The sequence below is a fragment of the Oryzias melastigma genome, linkage group LG11 (assembly GCF_002922805.2).
Source record: "Oryzias melastigma strain HK-1 linkage group LG11, ASM292280v2, whole genome shotgun sequence".
In the NCBI taxonomy this organism is placed as follows: Eukaryota; Metazoa; Chordata; class Actinopteri; order Beloniformes; family Adrianichthyidae; genus Oryzias; species Oryzias melastigma.
The window spans coordinates 18,990,228-19,013,545 of NC_050522.1; the positions used below are offsets into that span (position 1 = coordinate 18,990,228).

Consider the following 23,318-nt stretch of genomic DNA (forward strand, 5'->3'; position numbering starts at 1 on the left):
AAGAGCCGCATGCGGCTCCGGAGCCGCAGGTTGCCGACCCCCGCCCTAGACTGTAGCCCAAGGGCACCGTAAAACACCATCACTCATTTACCCATTCTTATGAACACTTCACGATAAACTTACCACACACGCGACAATGATACGTTCCATTTTTATGACGTCCCAAACAAATAAATACTTAGCAGTGGCCTTGAATTTATATTCGATGAAAATTTAAGCTTTGCAAGGAATTATGGAAATGAAAAACATTTTTCTATGATGTACAAATTAATGTTTTTTTATTTGCACCTTTAAATGATTTATTCTATATCCATCTGTAGGAGTCCCAGAAAAGGAAATCTTAAAGCCTTCTTACAGGATCTGCTGTTGCACCATGACGACTGCATTCTTAGTTCATGAAAGTGTGATTGGGGTTCATGTTGGTCACCACATGTCCTGACAGCGTTCAATTGAATCTGCTTGATTTTGGTTTGATCTACAGCAGAGTTGGTTTCCTCTGATTTGTCGAGCATGAAAACTCAATGTCATTCACAAAAAAGTTGGTTATAGTTCCATGTTCTGCTTTTGAATATTAACAATACCTCTATTATTGGTGTAGTAAATACTTATTGTTGTAAGTTGAGTTGGTTCATAAGTCTTGAGTTGAAGTTGCAGAAACCTGAAGGCAGAACAGACAAATATTCCTCAGAATGACTCATCTGTCTAATCAAACGACCTGCTTTTAGCTTTTATCACTGCCTTTCATGTTACTCATTACCTTTTTACTAAGATCAGTTTTAAAATTAGTCTTTGTAAACACTTTTGTTGCCTCATGCCTTTAACTTGCTGAATGACAGATAAATGACCCTGAGCTGCGTGTGGAGGCCTGTCGCCTTTTCTGACAACAAAGTGGAAGAAATTCAAGATCAAAGTTAAAATGTAAATGTTAGTTCTTTAGCAGAGATGTTTCTCCAAGGAGATTGACTTTGTCAAAGTTAGTCAGAGTCACATTCAAGGTTGAGGACAGAAGAGGAAAAAGTTGAGGATTTTTAGGTTCAGGGGAAGATTCAGAAGATCTGGAATTGATGCTGCTGTGCTGCAGAGCTTCACTCCTCCATGCTAGAGGTTCTCTGCTGCAGAGACCACCACCTGCTGAAAGGTGATGCATGTGGAGATCTGTCTGCAGGGGAGCTATAGAAATCCAGAGCCGATATAAGTGTTTTGATATGTGCAACAGCATTTTGGATCGAGGCTCGATCCTGCAGCTGGTAGTCTGTTGGAAGATCATTGCAGAAATGATCTGAACAAGGTATGATCTTTTGATGTCAGAGAGAACAGAGCTGCATTCTGGGAAGTGAAGTTAAATTTTTCGTCAGTGATGAACCTAACATACACTGAAAAAACAAACTTTTTGCTTCAATATTATTAATTATTCCTCATAATATCTAGATAATAATTCAAACAATATGCAAATATGGAGATTTTTCTAGTAAAGAACTTAAAGTTTGCCTATTTTTTATGAGTAATCAAAAATGTATGTTGTTTATTATAAAAATCTATTTTTTACATTTTTAACCACTTTTGGAGCATTCATTCATATTATGTAAATTTTATCAGAGAAATGTGAGTTTTTTTTATTTACTTAAGATTGGATCATAATCTTACTTGTGGACATAAGTAAATTTTACTACATAGTTGTTGGTAGTTTTCATATTCCTAAATGAAGTAAAATTTAATTAAAAATTGTTAGTACAAATTGTTATGAGGATTTTCTTAAGTAAATCTTATTAGTTATCTTTTTCAGTGCTATTTTTAAACCCACTCCGATGAAAATTGAGTTTTTTGTTTTTTTTTTTACATGTTTTTTTGTCTCATAATGGAGACATATATAGAAAATTATTATTTAAATTGCGTTTCTGAGTATTTTTTTATTCAAAACATTGTGAATCAGGAGCAGACGAAAGAATGTCAGTTGAAAAAGCTTAGTTGATTTTTAGAAGCTACAATCAACAATCCATAAAATCGCTGCTCTTGTAGCTGACTAGATCCATGTACGGATTAGATTTCCTCGACTAAGTTGTCGTCTGACTCATAACTGTACCGCTGGATTGCTCTGATATTGCTCGCCAAAGGCTAAATGGAAAGCAGACTCACTTCGCGCCCACAACCTATAAGGCAAATTTCTACTGAACTCCTGCCCCTCTGCAGAAACTATGTCCTAATGAAACAACACAGGTTTTTAATAGCTATAATTAGAAGACAACTGGGAACGGTTTGAATTAGATCAAAAGATGATTGAAGTGGGTCTTTAAAAGTTCTTAGATGACTCCCAACGTTAATGATGTATAAAGATTTAATATAAAGATGAACTGTCCATGAAAGGATGAGGATGTTTTTTTCTTTTATCTAATGAAGAGCAGGTCAAAAATTCAGAGCTCATCGGTTTATCTCCCTGACCTCATTTGATCTGGTGACTCTACTTAATGATTCAGATTTTGATGCACGAACTGCACTGGATTTCCTCTTCACACCAGGAAGCAGGTCAGTCAACGGCTGATAAACGGATCTCACATGGAGCGTTTCTCCTGTCAGAGGGTCAGCTCGTGCGTGATCTTATAAAGCTGGAACTTGAGCTGAACCTGGCAAAGTTTGTGCCCTGAAACTGTAAATCATCCATGCTCATTTATAGCGGTTGACCTGCTCAATAGGTGTGAGTTGAGTTTGATGACGTCAGCAGCTCTACAGTGAAGGTTGAATTCTCCGTGAACAAAGAGGTTCAGCAGCAGAGTGTTCTTGGTATTGTGAGAATCGGGAAAATTAAACTGTACTGACTTCAGGCAGAAAGGAGAAAAGCTGCTGGTTAACCCCTCCACTTTTATCTGATGCAACCCCAAATTTACTTTCAATTTTGAGGTTAAATGAAAATAATTCTCATCCTAAAACAGATTAATGGACTTTTACACTTCTGTAGCTTTATATTGTTTACTGTACTTATGTTTGCAAGGACCAGAATAAAAGAGATGTTTGTGAACTGGAGAGAAATTTACTTAAAAAGTTTTCACATGTTTCTGTTTCTCTCTTTCCTCAGTTTCTTTGGAATCATTGTGAGATCTGATAGAGCTTTAGGCAAAATCCTTCAGCTGCAGCACCATGAAGAGTCCTTTCTTAGTTTAGGAAGTAAAAAAACGACATGAATCCTTGCTTTTAATGTTGGATTTGTTTTCCAATTTTAAGTCTTATTAAAGTAGAATTAATGTTTAAATACAACAATCTTTATTTTCTGAATATTTTTTGCTCCAATTCCATTTGGAATAATTTGGAAAACAATTACAGCAAGTCATTGAACTTCAAAAATGATTGATTGAGGTAAAAACTCAGTGTTACTGTAATTAATGTCTTTGATCTCTTAATTTAGTGGGGAAATTCATGTTTGAGGCTTTCTTTGCAAAATCTTTACTCCTTTTCTGACACTGAATTTAAGTTGTCTGTTTTAGTCCTTGAAATATTTATATATATTTAATAAAATTTGACCCATAAAGATGTTGTTTCATTCTCAAAAATATGTTTTTTCTCTTGACGTAATTCCATCTTTGTTTCAGCTGAAGCTCTATATATGTTGTTTTCCACCAAATTAAGGCAGAATTTATTATTTCATGTCTTTCTTGGCCTCAATATTGTCTTAAAACGTCTTTTTTCAGTTCAAGCAAGGCCAGTTCTGGATGTTCACGAAAAAACTTTGATAAATAACAATTTAAGCATCGAAATAATTTACTTAATAGAAGAAGTCAACCCTGAATTTTTGCATCTTCTTTAGTTTTTTTTTTCATTTCATTTTTTTAGTTCTTATCTACTATTTTAGTCTTTCATATTATTGTTTTAATTTTCATGGTTCCAGGAAACACTATTTCACTCAGTCTATAATACACTGTAAGAAGGAATGTGACAATAAAGCTTTTATTTTATTCCATTCTATGAGGAATAACATAACATCTTGTTTTTACTGTTTAGCTGACATAAATCTCCAAACCTTATCTACATGAACACTTTTATTAATTATATTTTTAATGTTTTCTTTTCATTTAAAAAAATAATCTTTAGATGAATTGTTTTTAGTGTAAAACTGCTGCTTAAGAAGGTCTTTATTTTTGCTAATTATCAAAAGTTTACTTATGACATTACAAAATATTTCTAAATTTTGTTAATTGACATTATTTTGTTATTGGAACAACTCTGAAATTTCATGTTTGCTAAACAGTCTGTTTGTCTGTAGCAGATCAGGATGAAGGAACTGTCCAGCCTGTTGGGATTCAAACCCTTCTTGATCACTGCATTCTAGCGATGACATCTAGTGGCTTAAAAGTGTCATTTTTTTGTTAAGGTTTGTGGGACAGCAAGTCATCCATGAGAAAAACTGAATTTAAGTATGTTTTCATAATTTCATTTTACACATTTCAGCTCCTCGAAAAATCGTTTGAATGTGAAGTTTTTGTTAGATGAACTTTTTTCCAATGACCTTTGGACGTTCTCTATAAACTGGCCCGACTCGGACCGGGTCCTGCAGGACGACTGGAGAAGAACCTGAGCGGAACACCTGTATCATACAGAGCGCAGTCCCATATTTATGCCAGCAGGGGTGCAGAAAAACACACACACTGTCACGCACACTCTTTCATTTACATTGTCCACATGACTGTGGCTTGTTTACACCTGTTGTGTATACAGGAATGGCCACTGCCGGTGTTTTGTAAAGACAGCGGCACAGGTTTGGCAGCCGGGCTGAGACTTCGAGAGGTCAGATTGTCCTCCTAATGTTCGTCTCATGACCCGACTCGGCCCTGATGCTCAGAAACGCACAAGTGGAACTCCTCGGAGTTTGAACTTTTCATGCAAAAAATAAACACTTTCAACACCTGCAGAACGCCTATTGAAACTGTGTCCCGCAGTCATGTTTCCTGTCGACGGTCACCTGATCGGCTTCACATAAACATACCCCACTTCACAGCACCAGACAACCAACATGTCAGAGGGCTTTCAGAGTATACAAGGCAGCACAGAAAAAACATTTTTTTTTTAAAAGTCAACATGTCAGACGTTATACTATCCTCAAAGGGCTAAAGGAGCTTCATAAATATCCTCCAGGCATCAGTCTTGGCCAAAATAAAATATGTCCTCATCTTTGTTTGGACCAAGATGTGCTAAAACTGATCACCTGATTTGGCACCATGTCGGTTTCTACTTTAAAGATCCACTCTGATAAAAATTGTGTTTTTGTTGTTTTTAACATGTTCTCTTGGCATTTTTCTGATGATGGAGGACACATATAAAGAAAATTGAGCTCAAAATGTAATTTCGGATATTTGTTTATTCAGATCATTGTGAATCAGGAGCAGACGAAACAAACCTGTTTGACAAATAACTTATTAGTGACATAGAAAACGGGCTGGAAGGGTCACAAGCTCAAAACGCAACAGGGAGAGAAAAGGGGGTGGGGTCCCACTGTTGCCACTCTGCAGAAACTATGTCCTAGAAAACGACACAGGTTTCTTGATTTCACCACTTTTACAATAGCTCAAAAGATGGTTGGAGCAGAACTTTAACCCACGCCAGAATCAGATCAGCCTGTAATTTTGCTTCGTTCACTCCATGAAGGCATCAGGATGATCCACTTTTTTGCTTGGCCAGTCCTTATGGCCAAATTCAACTGACTGGGCTATCTCTGACCTGCATCATCTGAACTCCACCTAGCTTCTGAAACCTCCTTTAGACCCTCTCGTTTCAGGCGGTCTAGGAATCTGATGAAGTCATGTAAAACCTGTAGTGAAGACGCCACATTTGCTGAACTCCTGAAGCTGGGTGGGTCCAGACAGGTGGGTGAAGGTGCAGTTTTTTTGTGGACGTCACTCTGCTCATCACAGGTTTTTAGCATCACTAAAAAATTTTAATATCTGTCCTAAATTAATTAAAACTTTTTGTTCAACAGTTTGTCTATAATCCATCAAATTTAAATGTGTATAGATTTTATCTTAGTTTGAGAGGAAGGAAATAATTTATGTTTAGTAATAAAATCCCTGGATTTAAAATGACCTTTATATGAACATAATTGCGGAGAACACGCCTCGAAATCCAATATGAACTTTCTGAAAGAAGCCTGCTCCAAGAATTTTTATTTTCCAAGAAATTTTCATTAGGAGAGCACTGCCTGTAATCCTAAACTTTGTGCTCGTCTGGTTATTTCTCATGTGCAGACTGTGTCAGCGTGAATTCAGGTCAGGTAACAGCTCTTGGAGAGCACGCGTCATGTAAGAGAAAGCCTTCAAGTCCTCAGAAGATTCTTCTTCTACAGTGAGGGCAAATTAATCCATCCAATTAGTTACTGCAGTTTTTCTCATGTAAAAACTTCTGAAGCCTTCAAATAAAAATCAGAAAACAAATACTTCCTCACACTAGATAGACTCAGTTCGCACCCTCTCTAACGAGAGTCCGAATTGTCTGCTGTTTGGACAGTTTCTGCTTTTGTGTGAGCTACTTTTTTTAATGTAAAGGGTAAATCAGTTTTCTGCTGCCTCAAAAATCCCTCAAACATCAGTCAATTAGGAGGTGCTGAGACCTGCAGGATCCCTGAAGGTCAAGACCCATTAGAGACTGAGACTCACCCAGTTTGCATAGCCAACAGACCAGGATCCACAACGCCACCAGGTACGGCTCGGAGACGTGGTGCCACTTCCAGGACACAATGGGCAGCGTGCTGATGACGGCCGTTTCGTGGCCAGAGCTGCTGGACGTTGCATTAGTGGTGCTGTGTGAGGTTTCAAGGGTCGGAACCTCATTGGCCAAACTTCTGGATATGATCACCAACAAACCGAAAAAAAGCACAGATCCCTGTGTCCCCCCCATGGTCTCAAAATTAAAAAAAGTCCCCACAAACTCTGGAGTTTGCTAGTTCAACCACATGGAGGTCAGACAACAGCTCTCACTACTTTCCACATCTCCCAGTCTCGATCATAATCCACTTCTTTGCTCATCCTCATCTTCAACGTAGAAGTTGTCAGGCCGCTCTGCTCTGCCTGTCAGGGATGCAGGTTTTACTGTAGGTGAGGCTCAACCCATTCTGATGCTCCTCTGGCTCCTCCCACTCTGTACCTGACCAGCTTGTTTAGCCACTTTCCTCAAAGAGGGACTTGATGCTCGGTGAATGCATTTGCAGCACTGTCTGACCTTTCAGAGGGATGCAATTAAATGATATAGAAGAACCTATTTATTTCCACAACACTGCCATTCTTGTGTGTGTTTGAGTGAGATGTGCGCTAATACACTCTTTGCACGCCACTTTTAGCCATCACTCATGGTTCCGGTCAGGGAAGTTACTCAGAGGGGGAGACTCCACAAACTATCCAAGCTATGGCATACGTTTGAAAAAATGGACACTGATGGGAAAACCAGCAGAGATGATGATATCAAAACAAAAGATTGTTTTTTCTTTATGACTAAGTGCTAACACTTTATGACGAAGTTCCTGCTCTGGAATCAATACAGACTAAATAGACCTTTCTGAGCAGGTCAGACACGAGTCCAACACCTAAGAAAAAACTTGCCTCAACTGTCTTTTAAAGCAGTAAATCACTGTTTCACATGGGCTGTGAGGAAGGTGAAAACTTTAATGTACACAGTTATTAGATATGAAGACAAACGTTGCTATGGATCCACTAAAAAACATAGAAACCAATAGTTGTCCAATGAAGGAGAAAATACTCATGAAAGTTGTGTTTTTTAAACGTGTTCTTTCATTTTTCTGATGATGGAGGACATATAGAAATAAAATTAAAACTTAAAATAATATTTATTTATTAAAATCATTGTGATTTAGGAGTGGAGGAAAAAATGCTGGTGGAAAACAAGCGTATTTGTTTAGTAGAAACAACAACAGGCGAGACACAAGCACTCACTTGTAGACGACTAGATTCATGTTCATCTTCATTTTCCTCGTCCGAGCTGGCATCTGGCTCCTGAACCGTACAGATAGATGGCTCCAATATTGCTCACCATTTTTGTTGCACCATTAATGTTGGTTTGGGATGTGGGGGCTGTAAGCAACAGGAAGTTGAAGTGACCAACAGTCTTGTTCACAACTAAGAGGCAAATTTCAAATAAACTACTGCTGCTCTGAAGAAACTGTCCAAGAAAATAACTTTATTTTCTTTTAGGCTAAAAGCAGTATAATCATAATTAAAAGACCACCGGGAAAACTTTAAAAAATAGATTAAAAGATGATTGGTGGGGCTCTTTAATAAAATTATACAATTTCAGTTTGGTTTCTTTTCAGTTCTGTTTTCTTGGTTGTTCTCTATACCACCAGGTTTAAATGATTAAGTATCCAAAGCTGTCCTAAGATAAATTAATCATCCTCAGTGTATTTTGGTCCAACACTCTTTTATTTTTTTGCTTCCCCTCGTTACAGGTTTTTTACATTTAAGTATTTTTTTTTTTAATTTTATTTCAGTTTTCTTGATTGGAAAATTGGGGGTTCGATTCCTGCCTCGTCCACCCATGTGTGAACTGTCCTTGGGCAAGACACTGAACCCCAAATTGCCTCTGGTGAAAGGTTGGCACCAGTGTTCGGCAGCAGAGCCACACCAGTGTGTGAATGTGTCTGTGACTGTAAAGTGCTTTGGGCCTTCGAAGAAGGTAGAAAAGCGCCATACAAGTATACGCCATTTCATCTTTTTTGCCCCCTTTCTAGCTCTCCTGGATTTGAGTCCAACATCACTGGTTCTAGTCAACTTCCGCTCTCATTGTTTTATTGAGTTCCTTCATAAAGAGCAATAAAATAAAGCCAAATTGGTAAAATTAAACACAAATCATTAACAATAAAAAAGGCTGATGTTATTTGCATGTATAAATGTGCAACCAATACAAACACTGTTGGAAATTCACATTGACCGCACGAGACACGTGCATCCAAGATGTATATTTCTGGATTGCCATCATGTATTTTTAAATGCGTCAAAGGCAAAATGTTGGTTGCATGTGTTTAAAATTCAAGTTAAACTTTAGCTGTCACACACCAAGGTGTGTGACATGTTCTCCACAGTTGACCCTTCTCTTTGGGGAGGGGTGAGCTGCAGACACAGCCGCACTAAGGAACCATTTAACCCTAAACATAACCATTATCCTAACCCTTCCTCCGGTTTTGTGTGGCCAAGAAATCAGATTACCTCTCAGATTACCTCTCAGAATCAGATTACCTCACGATATATGGCTCACGATATCATAGTATCACAATATGGCAAACTTTAATTTAGCGTCATGCTCATGAAAAGCGCCCCCTGGTGGACTTCTACGGTTTTGTTTTAAAAAACGATTAAGGAAAAGGGGTAACCGAGAATGTTTTGAGTTGAAATATCGGAATTGTTCATCATACTGATGTTTTGTCCCACTTGTAATTAACATGCAATATAAAAATTATGTGTGATTTTCAAATAGAAAATAAAACACAATGTTGTTTTTTCCTCAGACATACAATGTAATCAATTCAGAGATCTGACAGACAGAGAATTTACATTTAGGATCTTAAAATTTAAAGAAAAAAAGTCAAAAGCTGTACAAAATCGTGGTTTTTAAATTTTTTTTGGTCCTGTTAAACAGGCAGAATTCGGATTAAAAAGAAAATGAAGCAAATAGGCTTCTGTTAAGCAACATGTTTTTCCTTTTTTTTACTTTTTAAAGTTAAAAACAATAAATCACAGTAAAAAAATCTTTACAAAAACACAGTGATGCTTTTTTTAAAGTTAAATCAGTACAGGCTATAAAATTACATTACAAGTACCTTGTTCTGCTTTTTGGATCTTATTTAGGGTTATATTCTAAAAGACAATGAATAATTTTGACAGTGGGTATATGGGTTGACATATGTCCTTATTGGTAGTTCTGCAAAGGTTATGCTTGCTTTTTCAATATGCAGTTTACAAATATTTGTCACATATGGATGAACAGTTTTACTCTGTAAAAATTATCTCAATTTCTGTCTAAAATAATAAAAAAAGGATATATCTAAAAAGAAATAACTATATGTTCTCCTTAAGATGAGGTCAATGAAATAGGGTTCTGTCTGTTGACCCTGATAAAACTTAATTGATCCAACATTTAACAGTGATCATTTTCTGTGTTTATTGCCTTTAACTCCTCGATTCTCAGTTTCAAACTTCATAGTTTTGCTTCACTCCAGTTTTATAAGCTAAAAGCCCGAAGTCTCTACTTGAAGTGTTTCATTTCTAAAACAAGAAAATTTATAATGAGGAAAATCCATGAGACACCGGGTGAAAGACAACAGAAAAAATGAGTACGGAACATGATTTGCCCCATTAGTCTGTTTTATTGGAAACCAGCGCCTGCACCCATCAGTGCGCTGTTGAGCCTTCATCCCCGTTTCGTGTTTAGGTGACAGAAACCGAAGAATGACTCTGAGTTTCATTGCTCCCATTCTGTTCTGAGATGTTTTGTAATCCAGGCCTTTTTTTTCCAGATAGAAAATCATTATCTAAGTCTGAATAAATATATTTAATTCAATTTATTTTAATTACATAATTAGGTTAAGGCAACGTGTATCACCAGAAATTTTGTTTGTAGCCTAAACATTTGCACAATAAATGTGAAAAAATGAATTGTAACATTTCTTTATTTTTATGGCCTTGTGACTAACTGGCGACCTGTTCAGGGTGTATTCTACCTTTAGCTGGGATAGGCTCCAGCAACCCCATGACCCCAAAAGGGTTTCAGTGGGTTCAGAAAATGCATAGATACTGGTATATGGATTTTCTTTCTGGAATTTTTTTGTTGAAGCATAGAAAAGGGGGGAGGTGGTTATCTGTGTAGGTCTGCACACTCCCTCCTGCACAGATATATTTCAGTTGTAATGTCACTATAATTCATATAATTGCATTTTATGTATGCGCAAATAAAGAAATAAATAAAGGTAGAATTTTAAGTGAGACCTGAGAGATATTGAGATATACACATTAAAATAGAAGTCATTATTTTTGTTCAAACATGAATAAAGTAAAATTTCAGCATTAAAAAAGTGGGGACATTTTGAACATAACCCTCAACTTTTTTTTCCAGACTCTCAATGATGAAGATGATGAGGCCCTTCACTTAAAGACCGGATAATTCCTGGTTTTAGACTGCTGAATCATTTCGTGTCCTTTGACACCATCATGAGCGTCACAGCACTCGAGCAGTTTGGCATGACAGTCATGTTGACAGTTTGTGAATCAGGTGCAGAGCTGTTTTACCCTCACGGTGATGTGTAAGGTCAGTTCTAACGAGTGTGGGGGGGGTCTTTCTACCAGATAAGTTACAAAAGGCTTCAGGTTCTTTTGCTTTTCTCTATAAAAAACACAACTCATGCATATTTTATGCCTTTAGTAAGTCAAGAAAGTTAATATGAGGATAAACAAGAAAAACTGCATTTCCTGCATAACACCAACATGAATGCTGACAGTTGAAGTTGGTTTCTAAAGTATACTGAAGCACTAATGGAGGCTTAAAGCTAAGACAGTTTTCTTGAAGTTACCCGAATAATGATAAATTTGACTAAAAAACAGTTGTTAAAAAGATATTTTATGATTTAAAAAATCTTCTAATCTAAATGTTTAAAACTAAATTAGCTATAAAAGTCAACTTCATTCATCTTTTAACTTGTTTATTCCTGTACAGGCTCCTGAGCTAATGGGCCACAGCCCATTACTGGCCACTTTATGAGGTACACCTGTCCAACTGCTCGTTAACACAAATGTATTATCAGCCAATCATATGGCAGCAAGTCAATGCCTTTTGCCATGTAGACATGAAGGTCAGAACGATCTGCTGTAGGTCAAACGGAACATCAGAATGTGGAAAAAAAAAGTGACTGAAGTGACTTTGAGCGTGGCATGGTCGTTGGTGCAAGACGAGCTGGTCTGAGTATTTCAGAATCTCTTGATCTACTTTGATTTACACATACCACCATCTCCAGGGTTTACAGAGAATGGTCAGAAAGAGAGAAAATATCTAGTGAGCAGCAGTTCTGTAGGCAGAAGCATCTTGTTGATGCAGGAAGTCGGAGGAGAATGGGCAGACTGTTTCCAGCTGATAGACAGGGAACATAAACTAAAATAACCACTGATCACAACCAAGGTATTTTCTTGGCATGCTTTGCACTGAGCACAGTTACAATGCCACAGCCTACCTTAGAGTTGTTGCTAACCATGTCCATCCCTTTATGACCACATTGTACTTCCACACAGGCTACTTCCAGCAGGATGACACGCCATGTCATAAAGCTGGAATCATCTCAGACTGATTTCTTGAACACGTCAATGAGTTTACTGTCTCAAATGGCCTCCATAGTCACCAGATCTCAACCCAATAGAGTACTTTTGGGATGTGGTGGGACGGGAAATTGGCATCATGGATGTGCAGGCAACAAATCTGCAGCAACTGTGTAATGCTATGTTGTCAATGTGGGCCAAACTCTTAGGAATGTTTCCACTACCTTGTTGAATCTATGCTAGCAAGGATTTAGGCAGTTGTGAAGGCAAAAGGTGGTCCAACCTGGTACTAGAAATGCGTATCAAATAAAGTGGCGGATGACTGTATGTGGTGTGAATGAAGTAATATTTTAGCTGCGATGGCATGAGGTGAGGGGTAAGAGGACCTGCATGGACAGGACAGCGCAATTCAACCCGAGCTCTGAACCTCATCATCACTGGAACATCGTCATGCTGAGTCTCACTCAGATTAAAATCTCAGTGACAGCAAACATTTACAACACAAGCGACTGGACTCTGGTCCTGCAGCAGCCTCAGGATGATCTGTGGAGATAAGAACTGTCAGAACAGCAGATGATTGACTAAACTCTTACACATCGGTTTCTGTTTTAGCCTTTCTTGATCATGAAATCGTCACAAAAAGCAGTTTGATGCTGACTCAGGAATCCCCATCCTCCATTCAGATCCTGGCGGACACTGCAGGATATTTTCCCTTTTACTTAAATACAGGTTTACAGCTCAATGAGACCCGTTAAAAATATTTATGAAAAGTGGTTTTCTTTAAACACAAAAGAGGGTAATGTTTGTACCTTATATCATAATTTTGTAAGTAATATTTTTTTTTATCTTTCAGTTAATACTCTCCCCCTAAAATAGTCATTTTGTCGTCATTTTAACCACAGAAATGGATCAATTCATCAGAATCTTCTTTTTCATTCCTAATTGTTTTTGTTGTGGTTATCCAGAAGAGATACTAGTTAGCACAAGTTTGTTGAGAACCTGATCTGCTCCAGAAGTTCGCTCAAAATACCACTTACAGGTTAGAGCCCAAAGGGGAAATAACATTTTTTAATATGTTTAGATTAATTTTCTGTAAAATATATTAAAAAAAAAAAAAAAAAAAAAAAAAAAAACAAGAACACGTTGCTGTGGTTCTTTGGAACCAGAACAGCCCAGCCTCAACCCATGTGGTATCCATTTTGACTTGCAAAATTGACCTAAAAGGTCATGGTATCCATGGACCTGCTTTAAAGGCCTATACCATGGTATCTTGGTATTATGGTACCTTGGGGCGGCTGTGGCGGTTAGCCTCTGATCAGAAGATGATAAGTGCAATTCCTGCCTTGCTTGCCCATGTGTCAAAGTGTCCTTGGGCAAGACACTGAACCTCACGTTGCCTCTGGTGGAAGGTTGGCGCCAGTGTTTGGCAGCGGAGCCACCATCAGTGTGTAAATGCGTGTATGATTGGGTCAATGGGATTGTGACTGTAAAGCACGTTGGGCCTTTGAGGAAGATAGAAAAGCACTATACAAGTATGCCATTTACCTATTAGGGTAAACTTTATCCATACATATAATAATAAACTATCTTTAGCACACTAAAGAACACATTTTTTAATGAAATTTGAGTTATTTACATGAGTTCTTTTCTTACCTGATAGTAAGATGCATCGATCTCTGAGGCACTGCCTTTCGCTCCTTGTGGGTGCCACCCATACCATGACGTCATCCTAGAGATGGCCTGGGCAGCATGTGGTGTTTCGCCCACGAAAACAAACAACATCCGAAATTTTGTAAAGACGGATGCACATAGAAAATGAAAGTGTTTTGCCGATCACTGCTAAATTGCAGGGAAAATTGGGGTGTTTGGGGGCTGTTCTCACCTGCAAGGGGCTGGAGCACAGAGAGCAGGTTTTTAGGCCCCATCCAAATTCTTCCCTTCTCCCTACCCCTCTATTTGAAGGGGCTTGTAAAGTCCAAGTGGTGTTCGAAATTTATTTTTTAATATATTCCCCTCCAAGCAGAGGGATACAGACCCCTCCCTCACAAGGAAGTTCGAGGAGAAGCAAATTTCTTCACGTGGGTGTGCTCAGTAGCACAGAGCTTTGTATTTAAATGTAAGTAATTTCTTTTTTTTGTGGCCTGACATTTCTAAAGTTATCAAAAATGTTGTTGAAATGTATATTAGAGCACTGGAAGCCCAGCGGTAACGCTAGCGGACCGGTGACTCCTGGTGATGCAATTGAATGAAATGACGTCCAAAATCTGAGACATTATTTCTCTGTTTGGACGGCTAAATGTAGGGGAAGGGAGAAGGGGTAGGAAGAAGGGAAGAATTTGTATTGGGCCTTAGAGGAATGCTCAGAGATGCGTCAATTAATCAAAATACCGCTTTAGATGTGCTCTTCATTAACATTATAATCCACTTAAAAGTTAATTTTGCATGACGTAGACCCTTAAACCCATGTGCTATCCAAGGAATGTTTACATTAAAGACAGCACGCTGAACTTTTTTTTTTTATAAGGATTTTTTTATTTTCACTGGTGTCCATAGCGGACATAAAATCCTGTCCACCTTTGTCATGGGAGGGATCACTCATCAATATAAGGGTGGGGTCATCTGGACCCCATGAGATAGCACAAGGATTAAAGATGACGACCTCTCACTCCACACAACCAAATACCTGCAAAATGGGTTTAGTTTTATTCATACGAACAAAATGTATCTTTTATTCTTAGTACTATTTCATTAAAAAAACTAGGAAAAAAAGCCAAGGAGGCTAAATCTAGGTAGCCTTCTCCTTTTCAAGGCGCTGTTTTATATATTTATAAAAGTTTAGGAATGTATTAATAGATGTAAGTTTATTTACTTAAGAGACGAACCAAAAATTATTATTTTTAAAAATATGTGTTACTATTTTAGAAAAAAGGTAGATTATTTACCCCCCTTGGTGTTAGCTTACCTGTTGATTATGCTAACGACTCTGCTATGTGCACGCGCTCTGCTAGGCACGCGCAGCAGTGTCTCTCACGCGGGCGCGCGGGAACTAAAGGAACATCAGGAAGGCGATGCGGCGGGGTGAGTGCCGGGTGACGGGGAGGAATAGCTACGCAGCAGAGTCGTTTATTTGAAACCTGGCTGTTGTGTTTTAACGCTTCGACGCGGAAATGAAATGCCGTCGTCATATTATTGTACTGCTGCGTCTTCGTGACTCTGGAATAACGAACACAAGTCGTTAAAACTCGGTTTCACGAGCGAAGTTCCCCCCGTGTGAAATGAAAGGATCCCAAACGAAAGGAAAGCGGATGTTTTACGTGTCGGTTCTAGAAAGTTCTGCGGAGAGGAGTAGCTTGAAAGCTGGGAGAGTTGTTTTCTATTGTTGACATTTGTCACCTGACGGGTTGCCTGAACAGCAGGGAGCTTCGTCTTTGGACACCATGTTCATGACATGACTACATCCTACTCCACCTACTACTCCACCAGCTCAAAACAGCACGACTTCGACAATTTAACAGTGGTGTTTAAGCGCTATTAAATAGCTTAACAGTTTTATTTTAAACAAATGGAATGCAGTAATGCTTAACTACATGAATACTTGGATAAAAGTTATTCCAGTAAAGTAGAGAAAGAAAAGCCAACTTAAAAGTATTTGATAAGAAAGAAAAAGTATGCAGTCAGCTTCAACAATCCATTTGTCGATAAAGCAAGCTAAGTATAGGCTTTAAGCTGTCTGGAAGACATGCCAAAAACATTCACTACATGCAGAGTTTTGGTTTAAATATTCAGTTTTTCCTATTCATGTGCAGTTCTTGGTGTTTCTCTAAGACTTTAGTTTTTAAGACAATGGTAGATAATACAATCTGGGAGTATGATATGTGCTCTTGATACCCTAAAAGAGGCAAGATGTTTGCTGGTGTTATGTGATCATGTCGATGGGACATTTTGTCACCAAAGATAAAAACAAAAAAAAAAAATCGCATCAGTCGTCTGTCATAACTGAGACAAAGCACCCAGTGTTGGGGAACATCGCTTTGGCGACCGGGCAGCTTCCCTCTCTGCCTGCAGCCCTCGTCATGGTCACGCTGAAGCTTTGAAGCACCACATCAGTGTCTGTAACTAACGATAACGCCTAGATCTGTGTGTTTGTTTGCTGTAATGACAGTATCAGCGTTCTCAGCTGGTTGAGTTTATGTTATAGATTGTGCATATTGATGCACATTGTTATGCAAGAGTGTAAAGTTTTTAGTGAAAATCTATAAACAGATCTCCAGACTCAGCTCATAACCAAAAATTGTCTCATTGAAGAGAAGAAAAAAACAAAAACTCTAAAAGACATCAGCTGATATTTCTTCTGCACAAACTTTTATAATCAAAGATGGCATTCATCCTTGAAAGAAAACTATTTACATGAAACTAACCACACTTTATTTTACTTCAAGAATGCAAAAATACAATCAATTATAATACCTTTTGAAATATCACAATCAAGACTGAAAAGGAACACCAGAGAAACGACGACATAACATATTACACAATGGCATGATTCACTGAACAAACGTGAAGAAAAAGCTGAAGCTCACAACAATAGAAAACATGGACATATTTAACTGTACTGATAATTTCTGATGTCACCCAATAGGTTCAGAACAGTGAAGCCTAAAGAGGCAAAGGTTTTCGGCGTCTTATGTAGGCCATGGAGCAGCAAGTTACGTGGTTGTCACAGACGGGCAGACAGCTGGATCCACTTGCAGCAGGTTTATGAATTTAGACAGGGAGACGGAGATCAAGTACTGCTAAAATTCAACAAAGCTAAACCGGGGTAAGATGCGCACAGGTCAATCATGAACATGGAAGAATCCAAAAGGAGACTAAAGTTGACAGGGTCTATGTTAGGGTCAGGGCAGGCGGCAGGCAGTCAGAGATAAAGCAGGGTCAGAAAACAGAGGATCAGCTCCAGATAGAAACACTCGGTAATGCTGGCAGAGTGGCTCGAACAATACTTGCATTGAGAATAGCTCAGTGTGCTGCTTATGTTTCCTGTGAGTGATTGTTAGCGACATTTGGGAACTGGGAGATGGGTAGGGCAGCTGCAAGACTTAATGTTAGAATTCAGGATACGGTGACCAGAGGGGGAAACAGAGCTCTGAGTCCTGACAGTTTGAGCGGGTGTGGATGAAGTGGTTTTATTAAATCGCAGTTGGGGATTTTATAGAGGAGCTGTGGATCCAACAATTCCTCATGACAAGTTCAACCTTTGATGAGCTGTGTGATGTTGTGGGACCTCATGTGGGACCCGCTGTGCAGTTCTCAAGCCACTTCCCATTTGAGCGTGGTATGCAGTTGCTGGTCACATGACTCATTTTATTTTTAAAAAAGTGTTTCCATTGTAGTTTTGTGAAATATGTCAATTTCGATAGACCTCAAAAACCACCTCCTCCAAGTGCAACTACTTTATTTTGATAAATGCAACTTTCTTTTGAAGTTGTCATGTTTTCATTAGGCAAATGTATTATTCCAAATCCAATTTTCACAATCTCATAGTCAATGGAAAAGCTGCTATTGACTGTATTTTACTCTACCCCTAAAAAAGCAAAGCAAATAATTAAAAACAGTTCTAGACTTGTGCCATTATCATTTACAGAAAATACAAAAATCTAAATAGTTTTTGACACCAGACTCTATGTAAATTAGCTTTATCGTAAAGTGACTTTCTGTCTCTGAGAGTCAAGTCATTGCTCCCTTTTGCAACCATCTTCCAGTGGACGTTTATGGAACTGCAACATTTGGTACTTCCTTGCTGGTTCTGAATCAGAACACAAGTGTTATAATAGCAAAACAGTCTTGCTAATCTCATGAGACCAAAGTGGAGATTTTTCATCAGAAAACTGTCAGTTTTGAGGCATGATGGTGAAAGGTCGATGGTGTGGGCCTATTTGGCAGGGGGCTGCATATCTTATGCCATTGATGGGCCTTGAACTTCTCTGGGAATAGTTGGCCAGAATCCTAAATAACCCAATGAGACTGAAAAATGGATGCAGAAAGTAGTTCAGCTGAAGCTATTGAAGCCGATAGTGGGGTTTGGGGGTCAAAACTATTGGAACAGACATTGATTCTGCATTGCATCTCAGTTTTTGTTAAGTAAACGTATGTTTATCTGAGCTTGTTTTTGTTTAAGATCTGCTAAGACGAGTGTGTTTTTTTAATAGTCAATGCAATTAAAAAGGAGAGAGCTTGTGCTTTTTGAATACCCATTCTGCTCTGAAAGGCTTGAGTTTTTTTTCCCCCTGGAGCTAGCAATTTCCTTTAATGAAGGAAATGATCCGAGGCTCATTTAAGAATTCGCGGAAGGTTTCCTTTTATTATTTTAGAATGGTCATTTAACTGTATAGATGTGGGGAACCAAAACATGCACAAAAGCTCCTGCTTTCTTATTTCTGTGATGGGGAGCCGTGAACAGTTGAATAAACATCTCTGCCTCTGTTTGTTCTTCTTGAACTGCCTTTCTCCGTCTCACTAAACTTATCAGATATAGTCAATAGTAGTTTCAAAGTTCTTGAAACCCCTGGGGAACTTCAACCCCTGACCAAACAAATAGCACGAGTGCAGATCGGTGATCACAGCAGCAGAGAGAGACTGTGGGGATGCTGCTGCTGCCATCGCCATCAGGATGACGGCCTGATAAACCCATGAACTCGATGTCTTTCTGCTTCTCCTGCAGCCTCAAAAATGGATCACCGCGCTTTGTTCACGGCTTTAGAGAAAGTGTGTGAGGAGAACATCTCTATCTTGTGTGGCCCCTCTGATCTGCCATACGGGAGCGTTACTAAGCGCCTGGTCACCTGTCTAAAGAAAATCCAGGAGCACGGCCGCGCTCTGGAGCCGCTGGTGTCCAGCTTTGCTGCTGTTTATCACCACTATGACTTGGATGCTCAAACGCCTGGGAACGGTTACCGCTCGCTGGTTAAGGTACGACACACTGGATGCCAACCCTTTTCTGTACGACTCAGCAGCACTGAGAACATTTACTGTCACGATTAAAGATGACCTCATTCTGAAAGCAGGCACTGTGGCTGGAAAAAAATCCTTTGTGGAATGTCCAGACTTCTCTTACAATCTGGAGCCTTTTAAAATTAAATTGTATTTAATCTGATTGTGCCATTTCTAAATATTTCTAAATAAGAACTGAGGATTTTTTAAGCAAAAACAAAATTCATAATAAAAACTGAAACTTTCTTGCATTCTCTTGTAGACGATTGTCACTAAAAATGAAGGAAAAAAGCCTCATATCTGAAGAAAGATTAGAGAAAAAGAACCTGTTGAACTTTTGAACTGAGGACTACAAGAAAATGATCATTACAGGAGAAACACAAGAAATGAAGGGATACCGAGTTTCTGCCGAATTACTTGTTTATGCAAACACTTCTTTATTTATAGTGTGAGGAACTGGTTTGTTATTGACAGCTTATGAACACATACGAACACTCAATAACTATTCACATTTTTACTAAAACCTTGAACATTTCCTATAAAAATGCTGTTGGTATTAATGAGATTGATATTGTAAAGTAAAACTACCGTTAAAAAGTTATTTTTCAAGACAAAAAAGCAAAACATTTTTGTTATTCGAGAGGCAAAATGTTAGTTTTTTATTTTTTGATCTCCCATCTTTTACTCGTGATGAAAAAATACAGTTTCTTGTTTTAGCTAGGATCCTCCAGTGCAATCAGATTGCGTCACTTCAGTGTTTTAAGTGTAAATCAGAACACAGTATGTAGCAGTTCATGGACAGACAAAATGTTATGGACATAAGTGAATCACGTTGTGTGTAAGCCCACTGACTGTCGCTGACCAGAGCTGGACACAGGTGGTACTTTCTGTTTGTTCACAGCCTAAATAGTAAACCAGAGCGACCAATCATTCTGAAACAATTTGTTTTAATCAGCTTGTGGCTCCAAAATACACACACTCAGACACATAAGCACTCTTGTGTCACATGGTATCTTCTAGCTACTCAAATGTTGTTTGTGGGGCACAGCAATTAAAGAATACATTATTTTAACTTTCCTGCTTATATCAATTATTTGGTGTTACCTTTCTGAACTTGCATTCTTCTTGGAATTTTAACTTGCAAACTCAACACAGAAATACATTTCCATCAGATCCACACACACTAAAAACCCTGAAAAATCCATCCGTTTTTGGCAAATTAAACCGTTGACTTCCGGATTGATTTTGGTTTGAGAACAAAAACAAACCTTTAGAGGTGTAGTTCGCCATGTCAACACCAGGGGGCTTGTTACATTAGCTAGGCATATGAGGTGTTACCAGTTTGGTATATTGCTCGAGATGCTAGCTACCCTGTTACCATTGTACCAGATCTAATCTCAATGGGATTTCCTGGTAAAATAAAGGTTAAATAAATAAAAGAAAATTGTAATAGTATGAAAACGATGAGACAAGGCCTAGCAGATACTGTAAAATAACCATAAAATGCTTAATTTTGGTCAGATTTTAAAGGAAAAAAAACTTTAATCATCTCAAACATAAGACCTAGGCCGTGGTATTAATGTTTACAAGGTGCAACAAATGAACAACATTTCGAACGTTCTATAAATAAATATGTTATATAGGAAGCAGAATGCATACTGGATGCATGGTTGTGATTATATTCAAATCTACACACAGATTAAGATTTACACAAACAGTAGAGTTCTCGATTTGTGTTTATAAGACAGCAGAATGTCCTCATCAACTACTGTCCTCGTTCTTGCAGATCCTGCAGTCCTGCATTTTACACATCATTCATAAAGGCCGTTACATCTCTTCAAACTACAACGGGGCCTTCTTCAGAGCAGAGCACAATGCCTCAGAGATGGAGGCGTACTGCAGCACCCTCTGCCAGCTGAGGGCGCTGCTCCACGTTGCCCAGATGCTGCTAAACGACAATGAGCACGGCCAGCTGCACAACCTGCAGGACGAGGAGCTGAGCAGCCGGTTCGTGCAGGAGTACATCTCCATGCACAAAGCCTGCTTCTACGGCCGCTGCCTTGGCTTCCAGGTGAGCCACACCGGCCCTCTTTACACCGACGCTCACGAGAATCTTCTGTAAGTGTTAGAAGTGTTCTTTTCACAGTTCAGCCCAGCCCTGCGTCCGTTCCTGCAGACCATCATCATCAGCATGGTTTCATATGGAGAGACATTCGGCAAACAGCAGTCCGGCGTTGGTGGGTCTGCGTTTTTTGTCACAACGTCAATGACGTGTCAGGTTTTTTTAAGTTATTCTCTCCTGCAGGTACAGCTGCCCTCTCTCTATTCACCTCAGGGAAATATGTCATCAATCCAGAGCTGCGCGGCGCTGAGTTTGAACGCATCACCCAGAACCTGGACCTGCACTTCTGGAAGTCCTTCTGGAACATCACAGAGTCGGACATTTTATCAGTAGGCAGGGGACAGCAGTGTTTGTTTTTGTGAAGTCACCTGGTAAGCAGCACTGCGTCTGGGGTTTTCACTCCTCTGCGTGTTCTCTTTTGTCCAGGGCTTCACCCGGATCGCCTCCAACCCGGTTCAGGTCAACCTCACCTTGACCGTGCCTCCAGTCACTCTGCACCTACCTCTGGCCTCAGACCACAGACTCTCCACTGCGGTGTCGCCTCCCGTCGCCCACTGGGGCCCTGGGCCTGTCCACATGCGACTGATCTCTTATGAGCTTCGAGAAGGACAGGTAAAAAAAAAACAGTAAACGGCGATTTCTCACAGAAAACATCCTCTGAACGTCAGTCCATCAGCGTGTCTAACTTACTCAGATTGTTGAGAAAAACTCACAAATCAATCAGCCTAAAGCTTCCATTCTATCCTAACAGGAAGCTGCTGTCAGGTTAGACACTAGAGTCTAAGAGTCTCTTTGTGTCCATATGCTGGTCAATGATAAAAAGGTTTAAAACCAAAGAGTTCAGGTAAAAAAAAATGTTTAGCAGCTATAAAATGTTTTTTTTTAATTCCAAATGTAATTAAGTTCTGTGTTTAAAACTCTTTAATGAATCTGCAAAGTCAGATGTCATCAGCTCCTAATGTTTTCACAGCCGGCTGTATCATTTCAAAGCTACTTTCAGGTTTGAGTTTTGTCATGTTTGGTAGATGTGAAAGCTCATCGAGTCAACAGGGAAAAAGCTGAAACCACAAAATTACTTTCAGAAGAGGTTCAGGAGCTCATTACAGCCCAAAAAACAACAACAGAAGATTACCAGAAACTATCTGGTTTTCTTCCTCTTCCCTTTTTTTCTCATCATCAATGTTAGGCAAAGCCAAGTGAGCAGAGTTTAGAACTGTGTCCTCTTTTTATTTTTAGCTGGTTTGGTCCGCTTTAGTCTTTGGTTCCATTTCGCTGCGTGAAACCAAATCAACCTTAACAAATCTATGAAAACTTCATTAGCATTCCTTACTCATGCGCCTAGAACCCACAGGACTATCCTAGTGTGAAAACAGCCTAATTTGCATCACTTAACACCCAAACACTTGATAGCAGTGTAATGGTGTTGCTGCTAAAGCCTGTTGTAGATGTAGTATGCAACTTCAAACCCAGAGAGATCTTATTTCCCATGATTAAAAAGCATGAAGTTCAGTATAAATTGACCCATAAATAGTTCAACGTTCGGATAGTTTGAACAACAAACTCCGCTCACTCTCAGTGCCATCACTGAACAGAGAATTGAGCATAGAAATCATCAGAAGATGGTAAAGGAGAAGACTGAAAGACAGCTGATGTCCAAGCAAAACCATTTCAAGAAATCATTCAAAACTCCTTTTAACAACAGCTAAACCCTTAGAGTCCCTTTGTTTTCTTCAAGCACCATGGAGGCCAGGGACTTGGTGTGTATTCAGACACATTTGGTCCTCTTAAAGTGAACCAGAGTTCGTTTCCCCTGATAACCTGTTACAAAGTTTCAGTCTGAATCATAGACTGTATATAAAATAACTGGACGAAGCAAGCCCCCCTACTTCCGTGTTCCATATAGGAAGTACCACTGGGTTGCAAAA

General features: G+C 39.0%; 2 protein-coding genes across 2 annotated transcripts in view; one reads left to right on the top strand and one right to left on the bottom strand.

The window, feature by feature from the left end:
* Positions 1–7,104, bottom strand: part of LOC112160835 (sodium/hydrogen exchanger 3) — a 24,032-nt gene extending 16,928 nt beyond the window's left edge. Inside the window, exon 1 of the mRNA XM_024295674.2 lies at positions 6,633–7,104. Coding sequence (XP_024151442.1) covers positions 6,633–6,873 — 241 coding nt within the window. The 5' untranslated portion in view covers positions 6,874–7,104. The remainder of the gene's footprint in view (positions 1–6,632) is intronic.
* Positions 7,105–15,260: 8,156 nt separating this feature from the next.
* The window catches only part of lipea (lipase, hormone-sensitive a), a 17,454-nt gene continuing 9,396 nt past the window's right edge, over positions 15,261–23,318 (top strand). Inside the window, exons 1-6 of the mRNA XM_024295725.2 lie at positions 15,261–15,362; positions 19,003–19,250; positions 21,058–21,342; positions 21,418–21,508; positions 21,577–21,722; positions 21,820–22,005. Of these exons, the coding sequence (XP_024151493.1) occupies positions 15,353–15,362; positions 19,003–19,250; positions 21,058–21,342; positions 21,418–21,508; positions 21,577–21,722; positions 21,820–22,005 (966 nt within the window). The 5' untranslated portion in view covers positions 15,261–15,352. The remainder of the gene's footprint in view (positions 15,363–19,002; positions 19,251–21,057; positions 21,343–21,417; positions 21,509–21,576; positions 21,723–21,819; positions 22,006–23,318) is intronic.